This window comes from Somniosus microcephalus, unplaced genomic scaffold, assembly GCF_052327205.1.
Source record: "Somniosus microcephalus isolate GS21.2 unplaced genomic scaffold, FLI_Smic_1.0 unresolved_chr1, whole genome shotgun sequence".
Lineage (NCBI taxonomy): Eukaryota > Metazoa > Chordata > Chondrichthyes > Squaliformes > Somniosidae > Somniosus > Somniosus microcephalus.
Window position 1 is genome coordinate 134,970,369 of NW_028225179.1, and position 21,484 is coordinate 134,991,852.

The 21,484-nt window shown below is 49.3% G+C and overlaps 1 protein-coding gene across 3 annotated transcripts in view; it reads right to left on the reverse strand.

The window, feature by feature from the left end:
- Positions 1-12,088: 12,088 nt before the first annotated feature.
- Positions 12,089-21,484, reverse strand: part of LOC147095909 (uncharacterized) — a 78,842-nt gene continuing 69,446 nt past the window's right edge. For all 3 annotated transcript variants that reach the window (XR_015074839.1, XM_085974921.1, XM_085974920.1), the window contains one exon: positions 12,089-12,367. Coding sequence is in view for 2 of the 3 variants with exons in the window: in XM_085974921.1 (XP_085831047.1) it covers positions 12,307-12,367 (61 nt within the window). In the remaining variant the exon portion in view is untranslated. The remainder of the gene's footprint in view (positions 12,368-21,484) is intronic.

Sequence of the window (21,484 nt, forward strand, 5' to 3'; positions counted from 1 at the left end):
ACTTTGGCAGGAAAAATCGTAGAGCAAGTTATTATCTTAATGGCAAGAAACTGGAAAGTACTGAAGTACAAAGGGATCTGGGGGTCCTGGTGCACGAAACTCAAAAGGTTAGTATGCAGGTGCAGCAAGTGATTAAGAAGGCCAATGGAATGTTGGCTTTCATTGCTAGGGGGATAGAATATAAAAATAGGGAGGTATTGCTTCAGTTGTACAAGGTATTGGTGAGACCGCACCTGGAATACTGCATACAGTTTTGGTGTCCATACTTAAGAAAAGACATACTTGCTCTCGAGTCAGTACAAAGAAGGTTCACTCGGTTAATCCCGGGGATGAGGGGATGGACATATGAGGAGAGGTTGAGTAGATTGGGACTCTACTTGTGGTGTATGTAACCTGTTCCACCTTAAGAGAACTACCTTAAGAGATGTACTATTTTCTCTTGGCTGCTGTATACTGTAATACCGGTGGTGACCACACCGGTATATAAACGTTGTGTAGGGATTTGCTGGGCAGTTCAGCCCTGACCTCCGAATAGTAAAGACCTGTTAAAGTTATTCTTGTGGTCTGTGTCCAGTGATTTATAATAAGCATAACTGGGACACACAGACTTAACACTACTCATTGGAGTTCAGAAGAATGAGAGGCGATCTTATTGAAACATATAAGATTGTGAAGGGGTTGGATCGGGTGGATGCGGGGAGGATGTTCCTGATGATGGGTGAAACTAGAACTAGGGGGCATAGTCTTAGAATAAGGGGCTGCTCTTTCAAAACTGAGATGAGGAGGAACTACTTCACTCAGAGGGTGGTAGGTCTATGGAATATGCTGCCCCAAAAAGCTGTAGAAGCTACATCATTACATAAATTTAAAACAGAAATAGACAGTTTCCTAGAAGTAAAGGGAATTAAGGGTTACGGGGAGCGGGCAGGAATTTGGACATGAGTCTAGGTTCGGATGTGACATGGCCCTGTGGGTAGCGGAGCGGGCCCAGGGGCCGTGTAGCCTGATCCTGCTACTATTTCATGTGTCTAATTCTGTTAGATTCAGGAGATGGTTCTGTGATAGTAGATTGGCGGTTAGGATCAGATCAGCCATGATCTTATTAAATGGCGGAGCAGGCTCGAGGAGCCGATTGGCCTACTCCTGCTCCTATTGCTTATGTTCTTATGTTCTTATGTTCTGTCTCCCTGCTCATGTTCCCAACCCCCTGCCATTTTAGTTTAAACCCTCCCCCACAGCACTAGCAAACACTCCCCCAAGGACATCGGTTCCAGCCCTGCCCAAATGCAAACTGTCCGGTTTGAACTGGTGCCACCTCCCCCAGAACCGGTTCCAATGTCCCAGGAACTTGAATCCCTCCCCCTTGCACCATTCCTCTAGCCACGTATTCAGCTGAAATATCCTTCTAATTCTACTCTGACTAGCACGTGGCACTGGTAGCAATCCTGAGATTACTACCTTTGAGGTCCTATTTTTAAATTTACCTCCTAACTCCCTATATTCCGCTTTTAGGACCTCACCCCGCTTTTTACCTATATCGTTGGTGCCTATATGCACTACGCCAACTGGCTGTTCACCCTCCCCTTCCAAGATGTTCTGCAGCCGCTCTGAGACATCCTTGACCCTTGCACCAGGGAGGCAACACACCATCCTGGAGTCTCGTTTGCGGCCGCAGAAACGCCTATCTATTCCCCTTACAATAGAATTCAATATTACTATAGCTCTCCCACTCTTTTTCCTCCCGTGTTGTGCAGCAGATCCACCCCTGGTGCCAGGAAGTTGGCTGCTGCTGCTTTCCTCTGATAAGCCATCCCCCCCAACAGCACTCAAAGTGGTGTATCTGTTTGAGAGCGGGATGGCCACAGGGGACCCCTGCACTACCTGCCTGTGCCTAGTACTCCGCCTGTTAGTCACCCATTCCCTTTCTTCCTGTCCAACCTGTACCTGCGGTGTGTCCAACTATGTAAACGTGCTATTCACGATGTCCTGAGCATCGCGAACGCTCCAGTATGCATCCAATCGCAGCTCCAGTGCCGCAATGCGGTCTGTCAGTAGCTGCAGCTGAATGCACTTCCTGCACATGTAGTTGTCAGGGGCACAGGAAGTGTCCCTGTGTTCCCACATATCGCAGGAGGAGCATACCACATGGCCGGGCTGTTCTGCCATGACTTACCCTTTAATTAATTGAATTTAAATTAAATCAATCAATCCCACTAATTACACTACAGTTAAATGGTTTACCAACAGTCCCCGCTACACCAGAGAGACCTTAGTAACTATAAACCACGGAGTTAAAGTTTAAAAAAGAGAAATACTCACCAACCAATCAATTAACTGCTTCCTGGTGACGTCACACTTTGATTACTTTTTACCTCTTTCCCCGCTGCTGAATTGGTATGCCTCGCCTCGCTGCCGTTGCTTTTAAACTGCCGCTGCTCCTCGCTCCTCACCCAGGTCCGTCGCTCTGGTCGGGCCTCGCCTCGCTGCTGCCGTTGCTTTTAAACTGCCACCGCTCCTCGCTCCTCACCCAGGTTCGTCGCTCTGGTCGGGCCTCGCCTCGCTGCCACTGCTATTAATCTGCCGCCGCTCCTTGCTCCTCACCCAGGTCCGTCGCGCTGGTCGGGCCTCGCCTCGCTGCCGCCGCTTTTAAACTGCCGCCGCTCCTCGCTCCTCACCCAGGTCCGTCGCTCTTTGTCCTCCTTTGCTGAATCCTAAACTGCTCCCAATCCTCAAGTTTGTTGCTTTTTTTGGCCAATTTATATGCCCTCTCTTTGGATCTTATGTTATCCCTAATTTCCCTTGTTAGCCACGGTTGAGTCACCTTTTTTGATTTATTTTTATGCCAAACTGGGATAAACAAATTCTGTAGTTCATCCATGCGGTCTTTGAATGTTTGCCATTGCCTATCCACCGTCAACCCTTTGAGTGACATTACCCAATCAATCCTACCCAACTCACGTCTCATACCATCATAGTTTCCTTTATTTAAATTCAGGACCTTAGTCTTAATGAAGAATTCAAACATATTATGATCGCTCCGGCCCAAGGGGCCTCACACAACAAGATTGCTAATTAATCCTTTCTTATTGCATAATACCCAGTCTAAGATGGCCTGATCCCTAGTTGGTTCCTCGACATATTGGTCCAGGAAACCATCCTGTATACACTCCAGGAATTCCTCCTCCACAGTATTGTTACTAATTTGGTTAGCCCAATCTATATGTAGATTAAAGTCACCCATGATGACTGCTGTGCCCTTATTGCACGCTTCTCTAATTTCCCTTTTAATGCCATCCTCAACCTCTGCATTACTGTTTGGGGGTCTATAAACCACTCCCACTAATGTTTTCTTCCCTTTGGTATTTCTCAGTTCTACCCATACAGATTCCACATCATCAGAGCTAATATCTTTCCTTACAATTGTGTTAATCCCCTCTTTATCTAGCAATGCTACCCCACCTCCTTTTCCTTTTTGCCTGTCTTTCCTGAATATTGAATACCCCTGGATGTTGAGTTCCCAGCCTTGGTCCCCCTGGAGCCATGTTTCCGTAATTCCAATCATATCATATTCATTTACCTCTATTTGCGCTGCTAATTCATCCACCTTATTACAACCTTTGAGGTCCTGCTCTTTAATCTTCGACCTAGCTCCCTAAATTCTTGCTGCAGGACCTCATCCCTCTTTTTACCTATGTCGTTGGTACCTATGTGGACCACGACCTCTGGCTGTTCACCCTCCCCCTCCAGAATGCCCTGCAGCCACTCAGTGACATCCTTGACCCTGGCACCAGGGAGGCAACAAACCATCCTGGATTCACGTCTACGGCCACAGAAACGCCTATCTGTTCCCCTTACTATAGAATCCCCTACCACTATTGCTCTCCCACTCTTTTTCCTCCCTTCCTGGGCAGCAGGAGCACCCCCAGTGCCAGGAAGTTGGCTGCTGCTGCCTTCCCCTGGTGAGTCATCCCCCTCAACAGTATCCAAATCGGTATACCTGTTTGAGAGGGGAATGGTCACAGGGGTCTCCTGCACTACCTGCCTGCTTCTATTGCTCCACCTGGTGGTCACCCATTTCCTTTCTTCCTGTGCAGCCCTTACCTGCGGTGTGACCAACTCACTAAACATGTTATCCACGTCCCTCTCAGCATCGTGAATGCTCCACAACCCATCCACCCGCAGCTCCAGTGCCTCAATGCGGTCTGCTAGTAGCTGCAGCTGGATGCATTTCCGGCACATGTGGTCATCAGGGGCACCGGCAGTGTCCCTGAATTCCCACATAGAGCAAGAGGAGCACAACACGGGGCTGGGCTCTCCTGGCATGACTTACCCTTTAATTAATTTAAATTAATTCACTATCACCAATTAAAGATATCTCTAAGGCACTTGTATAGTCTACCTACAGTCCCTGCTACACCAGAAAAGACCCTAGTAACTATAAACTACAGAGTTAAAGTTTAAAAAAGAGAAATACTCACCAACCAATCACTTACCTGCTCCCTGGTGACGTCACACTTGGATTACTTTTTACCTCTCTCCTCTGCTGTTGATTTGGTCGGGCCTCACCTCGCAACTGCCGATCACTGCCCCCTCACAGGTCCGATGCTCTGATCGGGCCTCACCTCGCAACTGCCGCCGCTTTTAAGCTCTGCCGGTCACTGCCCCCTCACAGGTCCAATGCTCTGATCGGGCCTCACCTCGCAACTGCCGCCAATTTGAAACTGCCGCCGCTTTTAAGCTCTGCCGGTCACTGCCCCCTCACAGGTCCAATGCTCTGATCGGGCCTCACCTCGCAAAGGTTGTAATCTCTGGATTACTCCCGGTGCCACATGCTAGTGAGTATAGGAATAGGAAGATAGAACAGATGAATGCGTGGCTAAAGGGATGGTGCAGGAGGGAGGGCTTTAGTTTCCTGGATCACTGGGTCTGCTTCTGGGAAAGGTGGGACTTGTACAAGTCAGACGGTTTACACCTGAACCAGAGGGGGACCAATATCCTTGCGGGAGGTTTGCTAGCACTGCTGGGGGGCGTTTAAACTAACTTGGCAGGGGGATGGGATACAGAGTGGAGCTATAGTAGGGGGTGATTTACAGCCAAATACGGAGGAAAAAACAAGTCAGCTGGGAAGGCAGAGCAAATATGTGAAGGCAAAAGGGAATATGGCAAGGCTGGAAGGCATTTATTTTAATGCAAGGAGTCTTGCAAATAAGGTGGATGAACTGAAGTTGTTGTTGAACACATGGGAGTACGATATTGTTGCTATCACGGAGACATGGTTGAGGGAGGGTCAGGACTGGCAGCTCAATATTCCGGGGTATAGAATCTTCAGGCGAGACAGAGGGGGGTGTAAAAGGGGAGGGGGTGTTGCAATATTAATTAAGGAGTCAATTACTGCTGTAAGGAGGGATGATATATTAACGGGTTCCTCTAATGAGGCCATATGGGTAGAACTTAAAAACAAAAAGGGGGCAAGCACTTTGCTGGGAGTGTACTATAGGCCCCCAAACAGTCAGGGGGAGATAGAGGAACAGATATGTAGGCAAATCTCAGAGAAGTGCGAAAATAATAGGGTAATAATAGTGGGGGATTTCAACTTCCCCAATATTAATTGGGATAGTCAGAGTGTGAAAGGCTTAGAGGGTGCAGAATTCTTAAAGTGCATCCAGGAGAGCTTTTTGAGCCAACATGTAGAAAGTCCTACAAGAGAGGGGGCGGTACTGGACCTAATTCTAGGGAATGTAGCCGGGCAAGTGGTGGAAGTGTCAGTAGGAGAGCATTTTGGCGACAGTGACCATAATTCGGTGAGATTTAAGGTGGTCATGGAAAAAGACAAAGACGGCCCGGAAATAAGGGTTCTAAATTGGGGGAAGGCCGATTTTAATATGATAAGGCAGGATCTGGCCAAAGTGGACTGGGAGCAGCTACTTATAGGAAAATCCACATCAAAACAGTGGGAGACTTTCAGAAGGGAAAGAGAGAGAGTACAACGCCAACATGTTCCTGTAAAGGTCAAGGGTGGGACCAACAAGCAAAGGGAACCTTGGATGACAAGGGATATACAAAAATGCATTAGGAAAAAAAGGTTTTTTTTTGGCAGTTACAAAAGACTAAAGACGGAGGAAGCCCTAGAGGAGTATAAAAAGTGCAGGGGCATACTTAAAAAAGAAATTAGGAGGGCGAGGAGGGGCCATGAAATAACACTGGCGAGCAAAATAAAGGAAAATCCTAAGATGTTTTATAAGTATATTAAGGGCAAGAGGATAACCAGGGAAAGGGTAGGGCCCATTAGGGACCAAAGTGGCAATCTGTGTGTAGAGCCAGATGATGTAGGCGGGGTTTTAAATGAATTTTTTGCATCTGTGTTCACTATGGAGAAAGACGATGTAGACATAAAAATCGGGCAAGGGGACTGTGACATACTTGAACATATTAGCATCGAGAGGGAGGAGGTACTAGCGGTTTTAGCAGGCCAAAAAGTGGATAAATCCCCAGGCCCGGACGAGATGTATCCCAGGCTGCTGTATGAGGCAAAGGAGGAGATTGCAGGGGCTCTGACACAAATTTTCAGAACCTCTCTGGCCACAGGGGATGTACCAGAGGACTGTAGAACAGCTAACATAGTACCATTATACAAGAAGGGTAGCAGGGATAAACCAGGGAATTACAGGCCAGTGAGCCTAACATCTGTGGTAGGGAAATTATTGGAAAAAATTCTGAGGGACAAAATTAGTCTCCACTTGGAGAGGCAAGGATTAATCGGGGATAGTCAGCATGGCTTTGTCAAGGGTAAACCATGTCTGACAAATCTGATTGAATTTTTCGAGGGGGTGACTAGGGGGGTGGATGAGGGAAATGCTGTGGATGTGGTTTACATGGACTTCAGCAAAGCTTTTGACAAAGTCCCGCATAGGAGACTGGTCAAGAAGGTAAGAGCTCATGGGGTCCAGGGTGCCTTGGCGCGTTGGATCCTAAACTGGCTGAGTGACAGGAGGCAGAGGGTGATGGTCGAAGGTTGCTTTTGTGACTGGAAGCCTGTGTCCAGTGGGGTACCTCAGGGATCGGTGCTGGGTCCCTTGCTGTTTGTGATCTACATAAATGGTTTGGATGAGAATGTAAAAGGTATGATCAGTAAGTTCGCGGATGACACGAAAATTGGTGGGGTGGTAAATTGCGAGGAGGAAAGCCTCAGGCTACAGTACGATATAAACGGGTTGGTCAGATGGGCGGAAAAGTGGCAAATGGAATTTAACCCTGAAAAGTGCGAGGTGATGCATTTTGGACGGACAAATAAGGCAAGGGAATACACAATGAGTGGTAGGACCCTAGGAAGTACAGAGGGTCAGAGGGACCTTGATGTACATGTACATAGATCCCTGAAGGCAGCGGAACAGGTAGATAAGGTGGTTAAAAAGGCATATGGGATACTTGCCTTCATTAGCCGAGGCATAGAATATAAGAGCAGGGAGGTTATGATGGAGCTGTACAAAACGCTGGTGAGGCCACAGCTGGAGTACTGTGTGCAGTTCTGGTCGCCTCACTATAGGAAGGATGTGATTGATTTGGAGAGGGTGCAGAGAAGATTCACCAGGATGTTACCTGGGATGGAGCGCCTCAGCTATGAAGAAAGATTAAACAGGCTGGGGTTGTTTTCCTTGGAGCAAAGAAGGCTGAGGGGGGACCTGATTGAGGTGTACAAAATGATGAGGGGCATAGATAAGGTAGATAAAGAGGAACTTTTCCCCTTAGTAGGGGGGTCAATAACAAGGGGGCATAGATTCAGGGTAAGGGGCAGGAGATTTAGAGGGGATTTGAGGAGGAACTTTTTCACCCAGAGGGTGGTTGGAATCTGGAACTCACTGCCTGAAAGGGTGGTAGAGGCAGGAAGCCTCACAACATTCAAGAAGCATTTGGATGAGCACTTGAAATGCCATTGCATACAAGGCTATGGACCAAATGCTGGAAAATGGGATTAGACTGGACAGGGATTGATGGACGGCGCAGACACGATGGGCCGAAGGGCCTCTTTCTGTGCTGTATAACTCTATGACACTATGACTCTATGAATGCTCCTCGCATTAAGACACAAAGCCTTCAGGCTTGTTTTTTTAACGCTCTTAGACCTTTTAGAATTATTATTTACTGTGGCCATGTTTCTTTTAAACCCTTGGGGCTAGATTTTCAGTTGCTTGCGCCAGCAGTTAGCGCCTTAAGAGAAGTGATTTTCGGGCGCTATGCGTGTAGCGCCCGGGCGCAGCGCAGTTTGCGCCCCGCCCCAAATTAAGTTGCCCGTTAGCGCCGGTGCAAAGTTTAGCGGCCGCCCGGATGCGCGCGCAGAAAATGACGTCACATCCTCGTGCAACGCCCTTTGGCCGCCCCGAATCCAAACTTGAGTCGGACCGCCCCATTGTGCGGCTGGCGTCCAGAGCGTTTGTAAAATGGAACGCAACACACCCTGGGGAGCGCAAATTAAAGGGCACGCCTCCTGCACTATACAAGGCAGTCTGCATGTGTTGTGTGGAAGGAACCAGTGTGCTGTGAACGGTGTATTTATGTTTCCGATCCTCCTCCTCCTCCTCCTCCTCCTCCTCCTCCTCCTCCTCCTCCTCCTCCTCCTCCTCCTTTTCCCCCCCAGACTCTGCCTTTGAAAAAAACACATGCACCCTTCCCCTTTAAGAGCTCACTGGCACCAGAGTGTCTGCCGTGCGCTGCGCCCGAGCTCGGGTGTTGCGCTCTGCACCGCCGGCTTAACGCCTAAAGATAGTAGTGGAACGCCTCTTTTAGCGCTCCACCAACCTCTTAGGGCGAAGCCACTGAATTTCCGGCAACGGGGCGCTACTTTGGGGCGGGCGCTAACTTCGGGCAGGCGCTAAGGTTAGCGCCCCAAAACTGTCTATACTGAAAATCTAGCCCTTGATTTCTCCGATTGTCACCTTTGTTTTTCTCCTTCCTGTCTTTTGCTTCTATCCTTGTTTCCCTTTCCTTTGTCTCCCTGCTCAGGTTCCCAACCCCCTGCCATTTTAGTTTAAACCCTCCCCCACAGCACTAGCAAACACTCCCCCAAAGACATCAGTCCCGGTCCTGCCCAGGTGCAGACCATCCGGTTTGTAGTGGTCCCACCTCCCCCAGAACCGGTTTCAATGTCCCAGGAATTTTACTCCCTCCCCCTTGCACCATTCCTCTAGCCACGTATTCATCTGAAATATCCTTCTATTTCTACTCTGACTAGCACGTGGCACTTGTAGCAATCCTTTGAGGTCCTATTTTATAATTTACCTCCTAACTCCCTATATTCAGCTTTTAGGACCTCACCCTGTTCTTTACCTATATCGTTGGTGCCTATATGCACCATGACAACTGGCTGTTTACCCTCCTTTTCCAAAATTTTCTGCAGCTTCTCTGAGACATCCTTGATCTTTGCACCAGGGAGGCAACACACCATCCTGGAGTCTCGTTTACTGCCGCAGAAACGCCTATCTATTCCCCTTACAATAGAGTCCCCTATCACTATAGCTCTCCCAGTCTTTTTCCTCCCGTGCTGTGCAGCAGAACCACCCCTGGTGCCAGGAAGTTGGCTGCTGCTGCCTTCCCCTGGTAAGCCATCCCCCCCATCAGTATCCAAAGCGGTATATCTGTTTGAGAGGGGGATGGCCACAGGGGAACCCTGCACTACCTGCCTGCGCCTACTACTCTGCCTGTTGGTCACCCGTTCCCTCTCTGCCTGTGCCAACTTTGTGACCAACTGATCAAACGTGCTATTCACGGCGTCCTCAGCTTCGCGAATGGTCCAGTATGTATCCAATCGCTGCTCCAGCACCGTAATGCGGTCTGCCAGTAGCTGCAGCTGGACACACTTCCTGCACACATGGTTGTTAGGGACACAGGAGATTTCTCCCGCTGCAGCCCCCATAGTAATTGCACACTGTAAGTTATGCCAGCTGAGAAGCTTACCAACTGCAAAGTAATGTTCAGAAGGCTAAAGTTCCTCAGCCCGCGCTGGCTCACTGCAGAAATGGCTCTCCGTTTGTCTCTGAGCAACTCTCTCTCTCTCTCACAGAAGGTGTGGTCCAAAAATGGCTACCATTAATAATCCAGGAAGAGTCCCCTTTAAATAGCATCCCCCCAGCCCGACAGCGACTGGGAAACGTTCAAGCTAACCTGTCCTTGTTAGCGCCAGGCGGAACGGAGGGGGGCGCCACCCAACGGCGTTGCACACTGAAATGATGTCATGATCTGCGTGCGTCGGTGAGCGGGCGCAATGGTTTAGTGTCGGCGCTAAATGTCCGCTCAATTTGGGAAGAGGCGCAGGGTTCGCTGCGCCCGGGCGCTAGTTGGTTAGCGCCCCACTTCTCGACCTCTTTAGGCGCTAACGGGTGGCGCAACCAACCAAATTTTTCCCCTTATGACTCTATACAGAGTGAATGCTTCCACTTGTGGGGAAGAGCATAACTTGAGACCATCAATATAAGATAGTCACCAAGAAATCCAATAGGGAATTCAGAAGAAACCAATTTACCTAAAGAGTGGTAAGAATGTGGAACTCGCTACCACAGGGAGTGGTTGAAACGAATAGTATAGATACATTTAAGGGGAGGCTGGACAGGCATATGAGGGAGAAAGGAATAGAAGGTTATGCCGATAGATTTAGATGAGGAAAGACAGGAGGGGGCTTGAGTGGAGCATAAACGCCGGCATGGACTGGTTGTGCCGAATGGCCTGTTTCTCTGCTGTATATCCTATGTAAACCTATGTAATCCTATGGGGGTGAGATTGGACATTGGCCAGAGACACAAAGCAGGCGGAATGGCTTTTGCCACCTGTTATATCAGATGCCCAGTATTCACCGGAACTGGATATCGGGCAGGCCGCATAACGGGCGGCCAAAGCGACGCCCCCTGTCCCCTTCCATTTCAAATTCCACCCCCTATAGCTTGCTTTAATTCAATCCACTATTCCCTTAAAACTTGCAATGTTGTCTCCCTAGACTGTTCCCTGTGGCAAAGGATTCCATTCTCCACCACACGCTGCACAAAGATATTTCACACATTAAACCCAACCCCTTGTTTCTTGACTGTCAACTGACTTGATGTCCAGATTTGCATACATTTCTTTCCCCTTATAAAAGATGGCTGAATTTTTTAATAAGCCTCCTACGAGACAACTGATTAAACGATTGGAAATCTCGACCCGTTACATCTCCTGCGTTTTCATTGCCTACCTCTTTTTAAAGCATACAGAAGGTTCGAGGGTTACATTCCCCGTTTGTGTTGTCAATTAAGTGTCAGCCGTGGCTCAGTGGGTAGCGCACTTGCCTCTCAGTCAGAAGCTGGTGGGGTTCGCAAGCCCTGCTCCAGAGACTTGAGCACAAAATCTAGGCTGACACTTCACTCCAGTGCAGTGCTGAGGGAGCGCTGCACTGTCGGAGGAGCTGTCTTTCAGACAAAACAGATTATCTGGTCATTTATCAGGTTGCTGTTTGCGGGAGCTTGCTGTGCACATATTGGCTGCTGTGTCTCCTACATTACAACAGTGGCCATACTTCAAAAAGTACCTCATTGGCTGTAAAGGCTTTGGGATGTTCTGAGGTTGTGGAAGGTGCTATATAAGTGCAAGTCTTTCTTTTATCACTTCTTATTCGATTGCTACACCTTTGGGATAGTTTTAAACTAATCCGCCCGGGGAGCAATGCTGGTTTTATACACCACCCCGATTTATTCTCCATTGAAAACAGGGAGAGCAATATTGGGTGGGGGCGTAAAAACCGGCATTCCACCCGATCCTGTGGGTTTCCCGACGGACCGGTTAGGTTAATTTTGCCCTCTTAGTCTCAACGCCCAAAGGTTCGCAAGACGAAAAATCAGGCAGGTTTCTCAAGGCGGCCCATTTGAATGGACTGGAAGCATCTGGGGCGGATTCAGATTCCAGCTGCCCATCTGTAAACTGTGGCCAATGCGGCAGCAAGCTTCTAATAAGTCACCCACTGCAAGCACGCGTTAGCTTGATACAGCAGCTTTTTAAAAGTTGCCGTCCCCTACAGATGTTTCATAGTGAACCAGTACCAAATAATCACCAAGAGATCAAATGCTACGGCTGTCAATTAGGTGGTTTAATAAATATAATTTTGAAAAATACAAATTTGCTGGGTGCATATATTAAAATACATGCTCAATAGCACAAAGCAACACATGGCGACAATTAATAATCTTTGAATCACATGATACAGATTTCTTTAAAAAATCATGAACAGGTTAATAATTTTATCAAGCATTCTATTCAATTGCCTTTGTAATAAAATGCCTTTAAAGAGAGTTATCCCAAATGTTCAAACTTTACTGTGATTTCCGCTGTCATCCGAGGTTGCTGAGGAGATCTGCTTAAAAAAAGGGAAAATAAGTCACCATGAAATGACAGTTAAACGACTAATAATTGCAGATACATCATGATACACCCAGTCCTCATGACACGGCCCTTAACAACAGTAATAGGGGGAGAAATTCGGTATCGCCCATTTTGAGGTGCGAATATCGGCCGGGCGCAAAGTTTAGCGCCCGGCGCAAATTATCGCCGCCGACTGCAAAATTCGCCTATATCGCCCCTGGAGGTGATTGGAGTGCTAAATCAGGCGCTACACAACTCTCTTAAGGCGCTAAGCCCGAGGAGCGAGGCACTACCTCAGAGGGTGGGCACAGCGCATGTGCTGTCAGTTAGTGATTGAACACAGACACACTGGCGCCGGTCAGTTCTTAAAGGGGAGGGTCGATCTTGCTCTGCAGCCGCACCCTGCTCACTGGAGCCTTGAATCTCGGCCTGGACAGACCTGTGGCGAAATCTTCTAGCCAGGGACTATGGAGAGGGCCAGGGAGCGAGCACAGCGCTTCAGCGAGCGTGCCTTCGAGGCTCTGGTTGGCGCGGTGGAGCGCAGAAGATCTCTACTGTACCCAGAGATTGGCAGGAGGCCTTTGCCAAGCGAATACAGAAAAGCGTGGAGGGAGGTGGCTCACAGAGTGACCTCAAGCAGCATGGTGCCTAGGACCTCTGTGCAATGCGGGAAAAAGTTCAACGACCTCACTCGGGTTGTCAGGGCGCGTGCCTTTTTTCAAAACCTCTTCATCCCTTCATCTCCACCTCACTTTATGGCCAGAGGGTCTTGAAAGCCCCAATGCCCAGCACTCATCCAACACCTATGGCCCTTTCATGAAACACACACGCACATTCCACACTTTGCATACAGTAAGAGCTATTCAACCATGGGAGGCATTTCAGGCAAGATCATGGCTACATACAGTGTAAAGTCTGTGGGTTGTTTAGTTAATTAATGCACAGACTCCAAGAGTAACTTAAAACAGGACTTTACTATTCGAAGGTCAGGGCGAATCTGCCCAATAACTCCTGGCACAACACTTATATACTGGTGTGGTCACCGTCGGTATTACCGTATACAGAAGCCAAACAAAGTAGTGCCACACCTAAAATAGTTCTCTTAAAGGTGAACGGTTACATACAATAGTTCTCTTAAAGGTAGACGGGTACATACACTACAATCCTCCCTTTTTAGCTTACAACATACTTATTCCCCATTAAACATAACATATAATCAACTTCATGTAAAACAATTCACAGATATAGTCTCTGTGGGAAACAGTTCACAGATTCAGTCTCTGGTCTTGACTCGGTCCGAACAACATCTCTGTGGTGTAGCCGGTTCACATTTCTAGCGTGACTCATCCAATAGTCTTTCCCTTGGCTTAACAGCTTGAACTTCCGTCCTGCTGAACCAGCAGTGCTGACTTTTACAAACAGCTGGACTGCCTTGGTAATTTTTCCTACTTTCCAACTGATTTGGCCCCCTTGGTGGGGCCCACGTGCATGATCTGATAGAAGTGATAATGATTTAGATGGTTATCGTCTTCTGCTTCGTCTTTTTCTTTTCTGCTTCTTGGAGACTCTCGGGGCTCCCTTATCCGCTGCCAGCTGTAGCGCCACCATCTCCCTATGTTCCTTAGACTTTAAGTGCTTCATCCTGATTTCTGCACTTTGGGAGTTTTCATCACAAGCTGGGCAGACCAAGTCATCGTAATATTCCGTGTCACTCAACAGGTCATGGTAATATTCGGTGTCGTCCTGAGCTAGTCTAGCGAGAGGGCCTGCTACTTCTTCCGTACCCAACTGGACATTAGCCGACTGTTGTTCCCTCCCTAGACATCTTTCCTGAAGAAACTTCTTCATGCGTTCATATACATCCCGCTCTTCCTGGGTTTCCTGCAAATCCTTCACTAATGACCTCGTTTGTGATTTCCATACTTCCCCTTCCCTCGGGGATTGATTGATCAGGCTATTCAATCCTTCTACTGGAGCAGCTGTTTCAACATTCTGCTGTTCACATTGACGTGATTCAGCGTACTTTTGGCATCCCTGTAAAATCTGTGTTGCAACCTCAGCTATTTCCATAACTTTTGAGAGCTCCGAACTCCTTCCCTTTGAAGATTGAAGCTCGTGTTCAGATTGTTCCCATTGTAGAGTCTTGTCCTTCAGCATATGAAGGAGTTGGCTGACCGTTAACTCTTCCACGGGAACACTGTGGGTCAGAGTCTTCTCCATTTCCTCCACCTTTTCCTCCAATGCTTTCACCTTCTTTTCTTCTTGTACTTTGGCTTCCAGCGCTCGGAGAAGTTGCGCCTTGATGCTCTCTAGCTCATGTTCAGAGGCCATTCTTACAGTCTCTGTGTTTCTTACAGTTCCCTTTTCTTCCACTGAATGGATTCCCAGTTGAATCTGTTCTTCAAGTTGTTGAATCTCGGTCATTGCCGCCCCATATTTGTCTTGGGTTTCCTTTAATATTTTTATGAGTTCTTGTACATCTTGTCTTTCATGTTCTGCCATGTCTTTCACCTCTAATTTCTCATCTATGGATGGAACTTCTACCGATGAGTCTGTCTTGGCCTTGAGCTCATCAAGAATTTCCTGCAGCCTTTGGACTTCTTGCTCATGTTCAACCTTCAGTTGCTCATATGCTTCCACTGAAACTAGCTTTTCGGAGGTTGCCGAGTTAACCCCTTCCAGAATTGTAGCCTGGGCCTGTTCATACTGTTCTTTCAACTTCTCACACTCTGCTTGTAAGGAGTCGTAGAGAAGAACTGGAATAAAATCCTGGCTTCCTGAAGATTCCTCTTCATTTGCTTCTTCCTGCAAATATTCTAACTCCTGAACAGCATAAGGGAGATGTGATCGGTAATTGGTCACGATGGCTCTATGGTCGCTCTCTGCTTGAGCTAGCTGCTTCTGTTGTCTTTCCAGATTCTCCCATTCGGTGTCATAGAACTTTTTCATTGTTTTCATCTCTTGTACGAGACGGTAACTCAATTGTTCTAATTGTTGTCGTAATTTGAAATAAGTTTGAGTCCGAGCTCGGTGTTCTTCCGTCATGGATATGTCCGTAACTTGAACAGGCTCAGAATTTTCTGTCAAACTAGGTTGTCGTTGTTCGGTGGAGTTCTGCTCTGAAACTTTGTTCTTCTCTGGAGCATAAGCCTTTATGCATGCCTTCGTTTTTCCAACCTTCGTCGGCAAGTCCATTTCAGCCTTGTCTTTCATATTTGGGTTGGTCTTATCGTCATCCGTGTCAGAATCTGAGCTGATTGTCTGCACCGAGTCCTCACTCGTTATGGCTTTTAGATAGTGCCATTCCATGTCTATTTCCTTGATCCACTCCCGTCCTAGAAGTGGTGGTCCTCCCTCATGTAGTACGTATAAGTTCATTCTTGGGTGTTCTTTACCCCTATCTCTCATTTTGACTCTTATCTTTCCCATGGGGTATACTTTATGCCCCGTGTATGTCTGCAATATGAACTTGGTATCTCTTAAGGGTATATGTGAGAATAGCCGGTGGTAATCCCTTCGATTTATGACTGATAGAGCTGATCCAGTGTCCAACTCCATTTTCACTTGGATTCCAGCTATTTTTAGCATGACCCAGATAGTTTGTAGGTCAGCTTCCTTACTCACGTTGTGAATTCTCAGACTACCCAGCTCCTGGCCGTTTGGGTCTGAGTCTGAATTCTGTTCGTCTGAACTCTTCTCAGCCACCTTGTGTACCTTGTTGTACTTTTCCTGTGATGGCTTCCTTTGGTTGTTGGTCTTCTTCCCTGACCGGCATACCTTAGCTATGTGACCCAGTTTGCCACATTTCCTACATTCCTGGTTCTTAAACCAGCATTGGTTCTGGTCGTGTGTTGTCTTCCCACAACGATAGCATTTTGTTGTTGTCGAGGTAATTTGATCCACACTTAGTGCTGCTGTCTTTAGCTGCATTTCCGCAGTTCCCTTCACTGTGGCTTCGTGCGATGCTGCAATAAGGACAGCCCTGTCAAGTGTAAGGTCGTTCTCTTCGAGTAGTCGCTTTTGCGTTCCTTCCTTTGCCAACCCGCACACGAACTTGTCTCGCAATGCCTCTGTCAGATTCCCTCCAAACTGGCAGTATTTCGCTAGTCTACGCAATTCGACCAAGTATTCTGCGTTGCTTTCATCTTTCCGTTGCGTTCTCGCATAGAATTTGAATCGTTCCGCCAACATCAACGGTGTGGGGTTCAAGTGATCCTTCAGAACAGCCACAATATCATCGAAAGTCTGATCCGCCGGTTTAGCTGGTGATAGTAGATGCTTCAAGAGCCCGTATGTCTTCGCGCCCACCGAGTTTAGCAAGGTTATAGCTTTGTCATCTTCTTCTATTTTATTGGCCTCACAATAGATCTCGATGCGTTCCACGTACGTGGCCCAGTCTTCTACCTCGGCATTAAAATCATTGATGTTACCATGCTTAGGCATCTTCCTCTCTTTCTGATAACACCCCGAATTATTTCTTTAACTTATTTTTTTTTTCTAAGATGGCGGTTTTCCCGCGAAAATGGCGGTTTCCCACGCTTATCTTCTCTCCCCGCCCACTTCAATGGCGGTTTCCCGCTTCTGTCTTCTTCCCCGCCTAATGGCGGCTTCCCGCGTTTCTTCCCTAGCGGGAGGGGTACACTTTCCCCCACAGGCGACGGCCGCTGGCTTTCAGATTCACAGCCTGCGCGTCGGCTTCAGTGCTTTCCCTTTTCTCGGCAAGGCAACCGGCGCTGGGTACACCCCGTTGACGGCGAACAGGTTCAGCCGCTGGGCTGGCTCTCGCTCAGTTCCCCTTGTTCGGGCTCGGTCTCTCTCCCGCTCGCTCGGCTCTACCGGCGCTGGGTACACCCCGTTGACGGAGAACAGTTTCAGCCGCTGGACTGGCTCTCGCTCAGTCTCCCTTGGTCGGCTCTACTTCTCCCGCTCGCTCGGCTCCCAATCGCGCCTCCCAGCCCTCTCGCAGTCCGGTGCTTCCCTCCCCGGCTGCGGCTGAGTTTATCTCTTCCCGCGCCTACGTTCCCGGTCGCAGCGCTTCGTGGCTTCGGTCGCTGCCCGGCCTTTTTCGCCGGTCGCGGTCTAGCTGTCTCACGACGCCGTTGCGTCCCCCAGCCTGTCTGTACCGCGGCTTCCTTGCTCCACGCTGCCCCTGTCTCAGCGCCTCTGGACCCGACTTCTGCCCGGCTCCTTTCCCCCTCGACCGTGGTCGAGTGCACCGCCCTTATCCTCCGGTTATTCTTTTTACTTTCCCTTACTCACAGTCACCGTGGCCGCCTTGCTTCTCGTGCTGATCGGCTCACTCCTCACCGTGGCAGAAGGGACAGTCAGTGCCTGTTGCTGATGGAAGTCTTTGTCTCTAAATTCTTCGTCCTTTCTAGTTCTGCAGCCTCGAGTTTTTTCCCAGCAGAACGACGAGGGCGGTTGCCTCTTCTCAACGCTCGTTAACTGCTTCGGACGTATTGCTGCCGTAGGGTACGATCGGACTCGTCGCCACTGTAAAGTCTGTGGGTTGTTTAGTTAATTAATGCACAGACTCCAAGAGTAACTTAAAACAGGACTTTACTATTCGAAGGTCAGGGCGAATCTACCCAATAACTCCTGGCACAACACTTATATACTGGTGTGGTCACCGTCGGTATTACCGTATACAGAAGCCAAACAAAGTAGTGCCACACCTAAAATAGTTCTCTTAAAGGTGAACGGTTACATACAATAGTTCTCTTAAAGGTAGACGGGTACATACACTACATACAGTAAGGGCTAGTCAACCATGGGAGGCATTTCAGGCAAGGTCATGGCTGCATACAGTAAGGGCTATTCAACCATGGGAGGCATTTCAGGCAAGATCATGGCTGCATACAGTAAGGGCTATTCAACCATGGGAGGCATTTCAGGCAAGATCATGGCTGCATATTTGCTCAGACGCCGTCCTTTTTCTTGCAGGCCAAGCTGGCTCATAATAGGAGACAGCAGCAACGGACCGGTGGAGGGCGGCCTAACCTTCAAGCCCTCAGCGACCTTGAGCAGTGTGTCCACAGGATTGTGGCAAGCCGGATGCTTGGTCCCGTCGCCACTGGAGACGCCGACCCCGTTCTGGCCAGCAATGGCAAGGTCATCACCTTTTTGTCCTCTCTCCTTCCACTTGTTCCTCACAACAGCAGCCTTTGACACTTTCAGTCCAAATCAGTACATCGCTGCACTCATGTCTCCCTTGCTGCCACCCTGTCCTCACGCTAAAGCCACTCTTGTAACTCCCTGCTTTCAGATGGTGATTCACCAGGTGAGGAGACAGGCCCTCAAGCTGCCAGTGAGAGTGAAGCTGAAGGCGAGGAGGAAGAGGACGCCGGACCCATCAGCGCCACCCTCTGCCGAGGCAGCCCATGCCCATACTGGGGACACGCCTTCCCTGGAGGGGAGCAGGGGGGAATGGTCTGATGAGGGTGAAGCTCCAGGACCCAGTGGGCTGCAGCAGTGTGAGGGGGTTAGGGAAGCTCGGGGGCCTTCTCCCCGGACAGAGAGTATGGCCTCGAGTCCTGCTGCACTGAACGCAGACGAGGAGCGGGTCCTCACTGAAATGAGCACCCAGGCGGAGCAAAGGCACACTGAGCACATGGCTGCAGTGGCAAGGATGCCCAAATCCATTGAATCACTGGCAAGGAGTGTGGAGCACTTCGCTGTAGCACAGGCAGCTGCCACACAATGCTAAGTGCTGCAATGCAGTCAGTGGCTGGTCTCATGCAGACACAGATTGAGGCCACGTGAGCACTAACTGCTGCCATCCTCGCTGGATCAGGCAGATTTCCCTGGGGCTCTCACCGCGCTGCAGCAGGCCAGATATCTGTGCTCCAGCAGATTGCTCCGCATGCTGAAGTGCTGCCCCGTGGGAGTGCCAGTGTGTCGGTCTCTCAAGCTGACAGCATTCCTGCTGCCAACACTGTCACTTCTCCACTGCAGTTGCCACCACCTGTAGGACAGACTGCTGCCGCCCATGCAGAGTTGGAGCAGTCAGCAGCCGGGCCCACCAGGCCCAGAGCTGGTCCAGGCCATCCCTCAAGGGCATCTGCAGTCTCAGTTTCTGACACTCAGCAGCCTTCCCCCAGCCTTGCTCCAGCCACTGGGGTCCCATTACGGAGGAGCTGCAGGGTGGGAAGGGGGCAATTTCGCAAGGGAAGCAGATCACCCTTGAAGGGCAAGAAGTAGGAGGTGTGGCAAAATGTTTTTCATTGTTTTATTGAAGGCCGAGTGTCGTGGGCAAATTTTTGTTACTGTTTTGGACATTGTCTCCAGGTTATGAGAGCCAGTTATGTGAATGACTGTTTTTTTTGGTGTTTCTTTCCATTACTTTGTCATGTGGAAATGAGACACAGTTTGGGAAATAAAGAAGTGTCTGTATTCAAAATATGCATGTTTGGTCTTTGCACTCATTGTTGCCTTGACCGGCTATGGGGTTGCGGGATGGTTTCATTCAGGTTGTTTGAATGGCAGAAGCCATTCCCTCAGAGGGGGCCTAGAAGCGACCTGCTATGAGCCTTTGATGGACGGCCTTTCCACTTTGTGCCTCCCTCCCGCCTTGGTGTTGCTGATGCTCATCCTCCTCATTTTCCTCCTCCTCCTCTTCCTCCTCCGCTGGTGCTCCAATGTCTGGTGGCATTGGCTGGGTCCTGAGGATTGCCAGGTTATGCAGCATGCAGCACACAGCAACGAAGTGGGAGACTCGCTCAGGCGAGTACTGCAGGGCTCCTCCAGAATGGTCCAGACAGCGGAACCGTTGCTTGAGCATGCCGATTGTGTGCTCAACGATGTTCCTGGTAGCTTGATGGCTCTCGTTGTATCATAGCTCAGCAGGGGTGCTGGGTGAACGGAGCGGTGTCATCAGCCAGGTGCACAGAGGATATCCCTTGTCCCCGAGAAGCCAACCTCCTGGGTGAAGCGGTGCCTCGAAAAGGTCTGCCACAGAAGTCTGGCGCAGGATGAAGGCATCCTGGCTGCTGCCTGGAAAGTGGGCATTGACAGCGAGTATCAGCTGTCTGTGGTCACAGACCAACTGGACGTTTAAGGAATGGAAGCCCTTTTGGTTGCGGAAATCATCGGCATTCTCTTGCGGCGCCCGCAAAGCCACATGGGTGCAGTCAATGGCGCCCTGAACCATGGGGAAGCCCGCTATCATCGCAAAGCCCGTTGCGCGTTCTTGCTGCTTGTCCGGGGTCATGGGGAAAGAGATGTACTCTCGTCTCCTTTTAAAGAGGGCATTTGTGACCTGACAGATGCAACAATGCATCGCGAACTGGGAGATATTGGCGATGTCCCCGTAGCGGGTTGAAAGGAGCCGCTGGCATTAAATTTGAGAGCCACTGTTATCTTCACTGCCACCGACAGAGACGTCCTACTCCTCAGTTGAGGCTGCAGATCTGGCTGAAGCAGGTGGCAGAGCTCAGTGACCACCTCCTTGCTGAATCACAGCCTTTGCAAACACTGCTCCTCAGACATGTTAATGTATGAGAACTGTTGGCGAAAAACCCTGGGAGGGTAAGGTCTCCTGTACCAAGGCCTGTTGGCCCTCCTCTGTCTGGCCATGATTGCCACTCTCTCTCTGCATCTCTGTGCCCTCTGAATGTGATGGAGAAGGACGACGTTCCCATCCATTGCAGTCCCCATAGTATCTGGGCAATCAAAGTTATGATGGTCAAAAAGCAAAGTACCTGCAAAGTTATGGTCAGAAGCCAAAACTACCTCAGAAAGCATTGACTCAATGCAGAAGTCTCTCTTTCTCTCTTTGTCTCTCTCCAAATCTCTCTCTCTCTCTCAGAATGAGTGGTGCAAAAATGGCTACCACACAAAAGCCAGGAAGAGGCCCCCTTTAAATAGCACCCCCCCAGCCCCACAGCAACTGGGAAGCGTTCCAGTCAACCTGTCATTGGTCGTGCCAGGCGGAAAGGAGGGGGGCGCCACTGAATGGGGGGTGGTGAGTTGGGGGCGATATTAAGTGAGATATCCTCAGATACAATGAAGCAAGTGCGGCGACACGCCACCACTGGACACAATCCGCTCACGGCGGTACGGACAGTTTAAGCAGACGCCCCCAACCGGGGGCCCTTTCCTCCAGCAACTT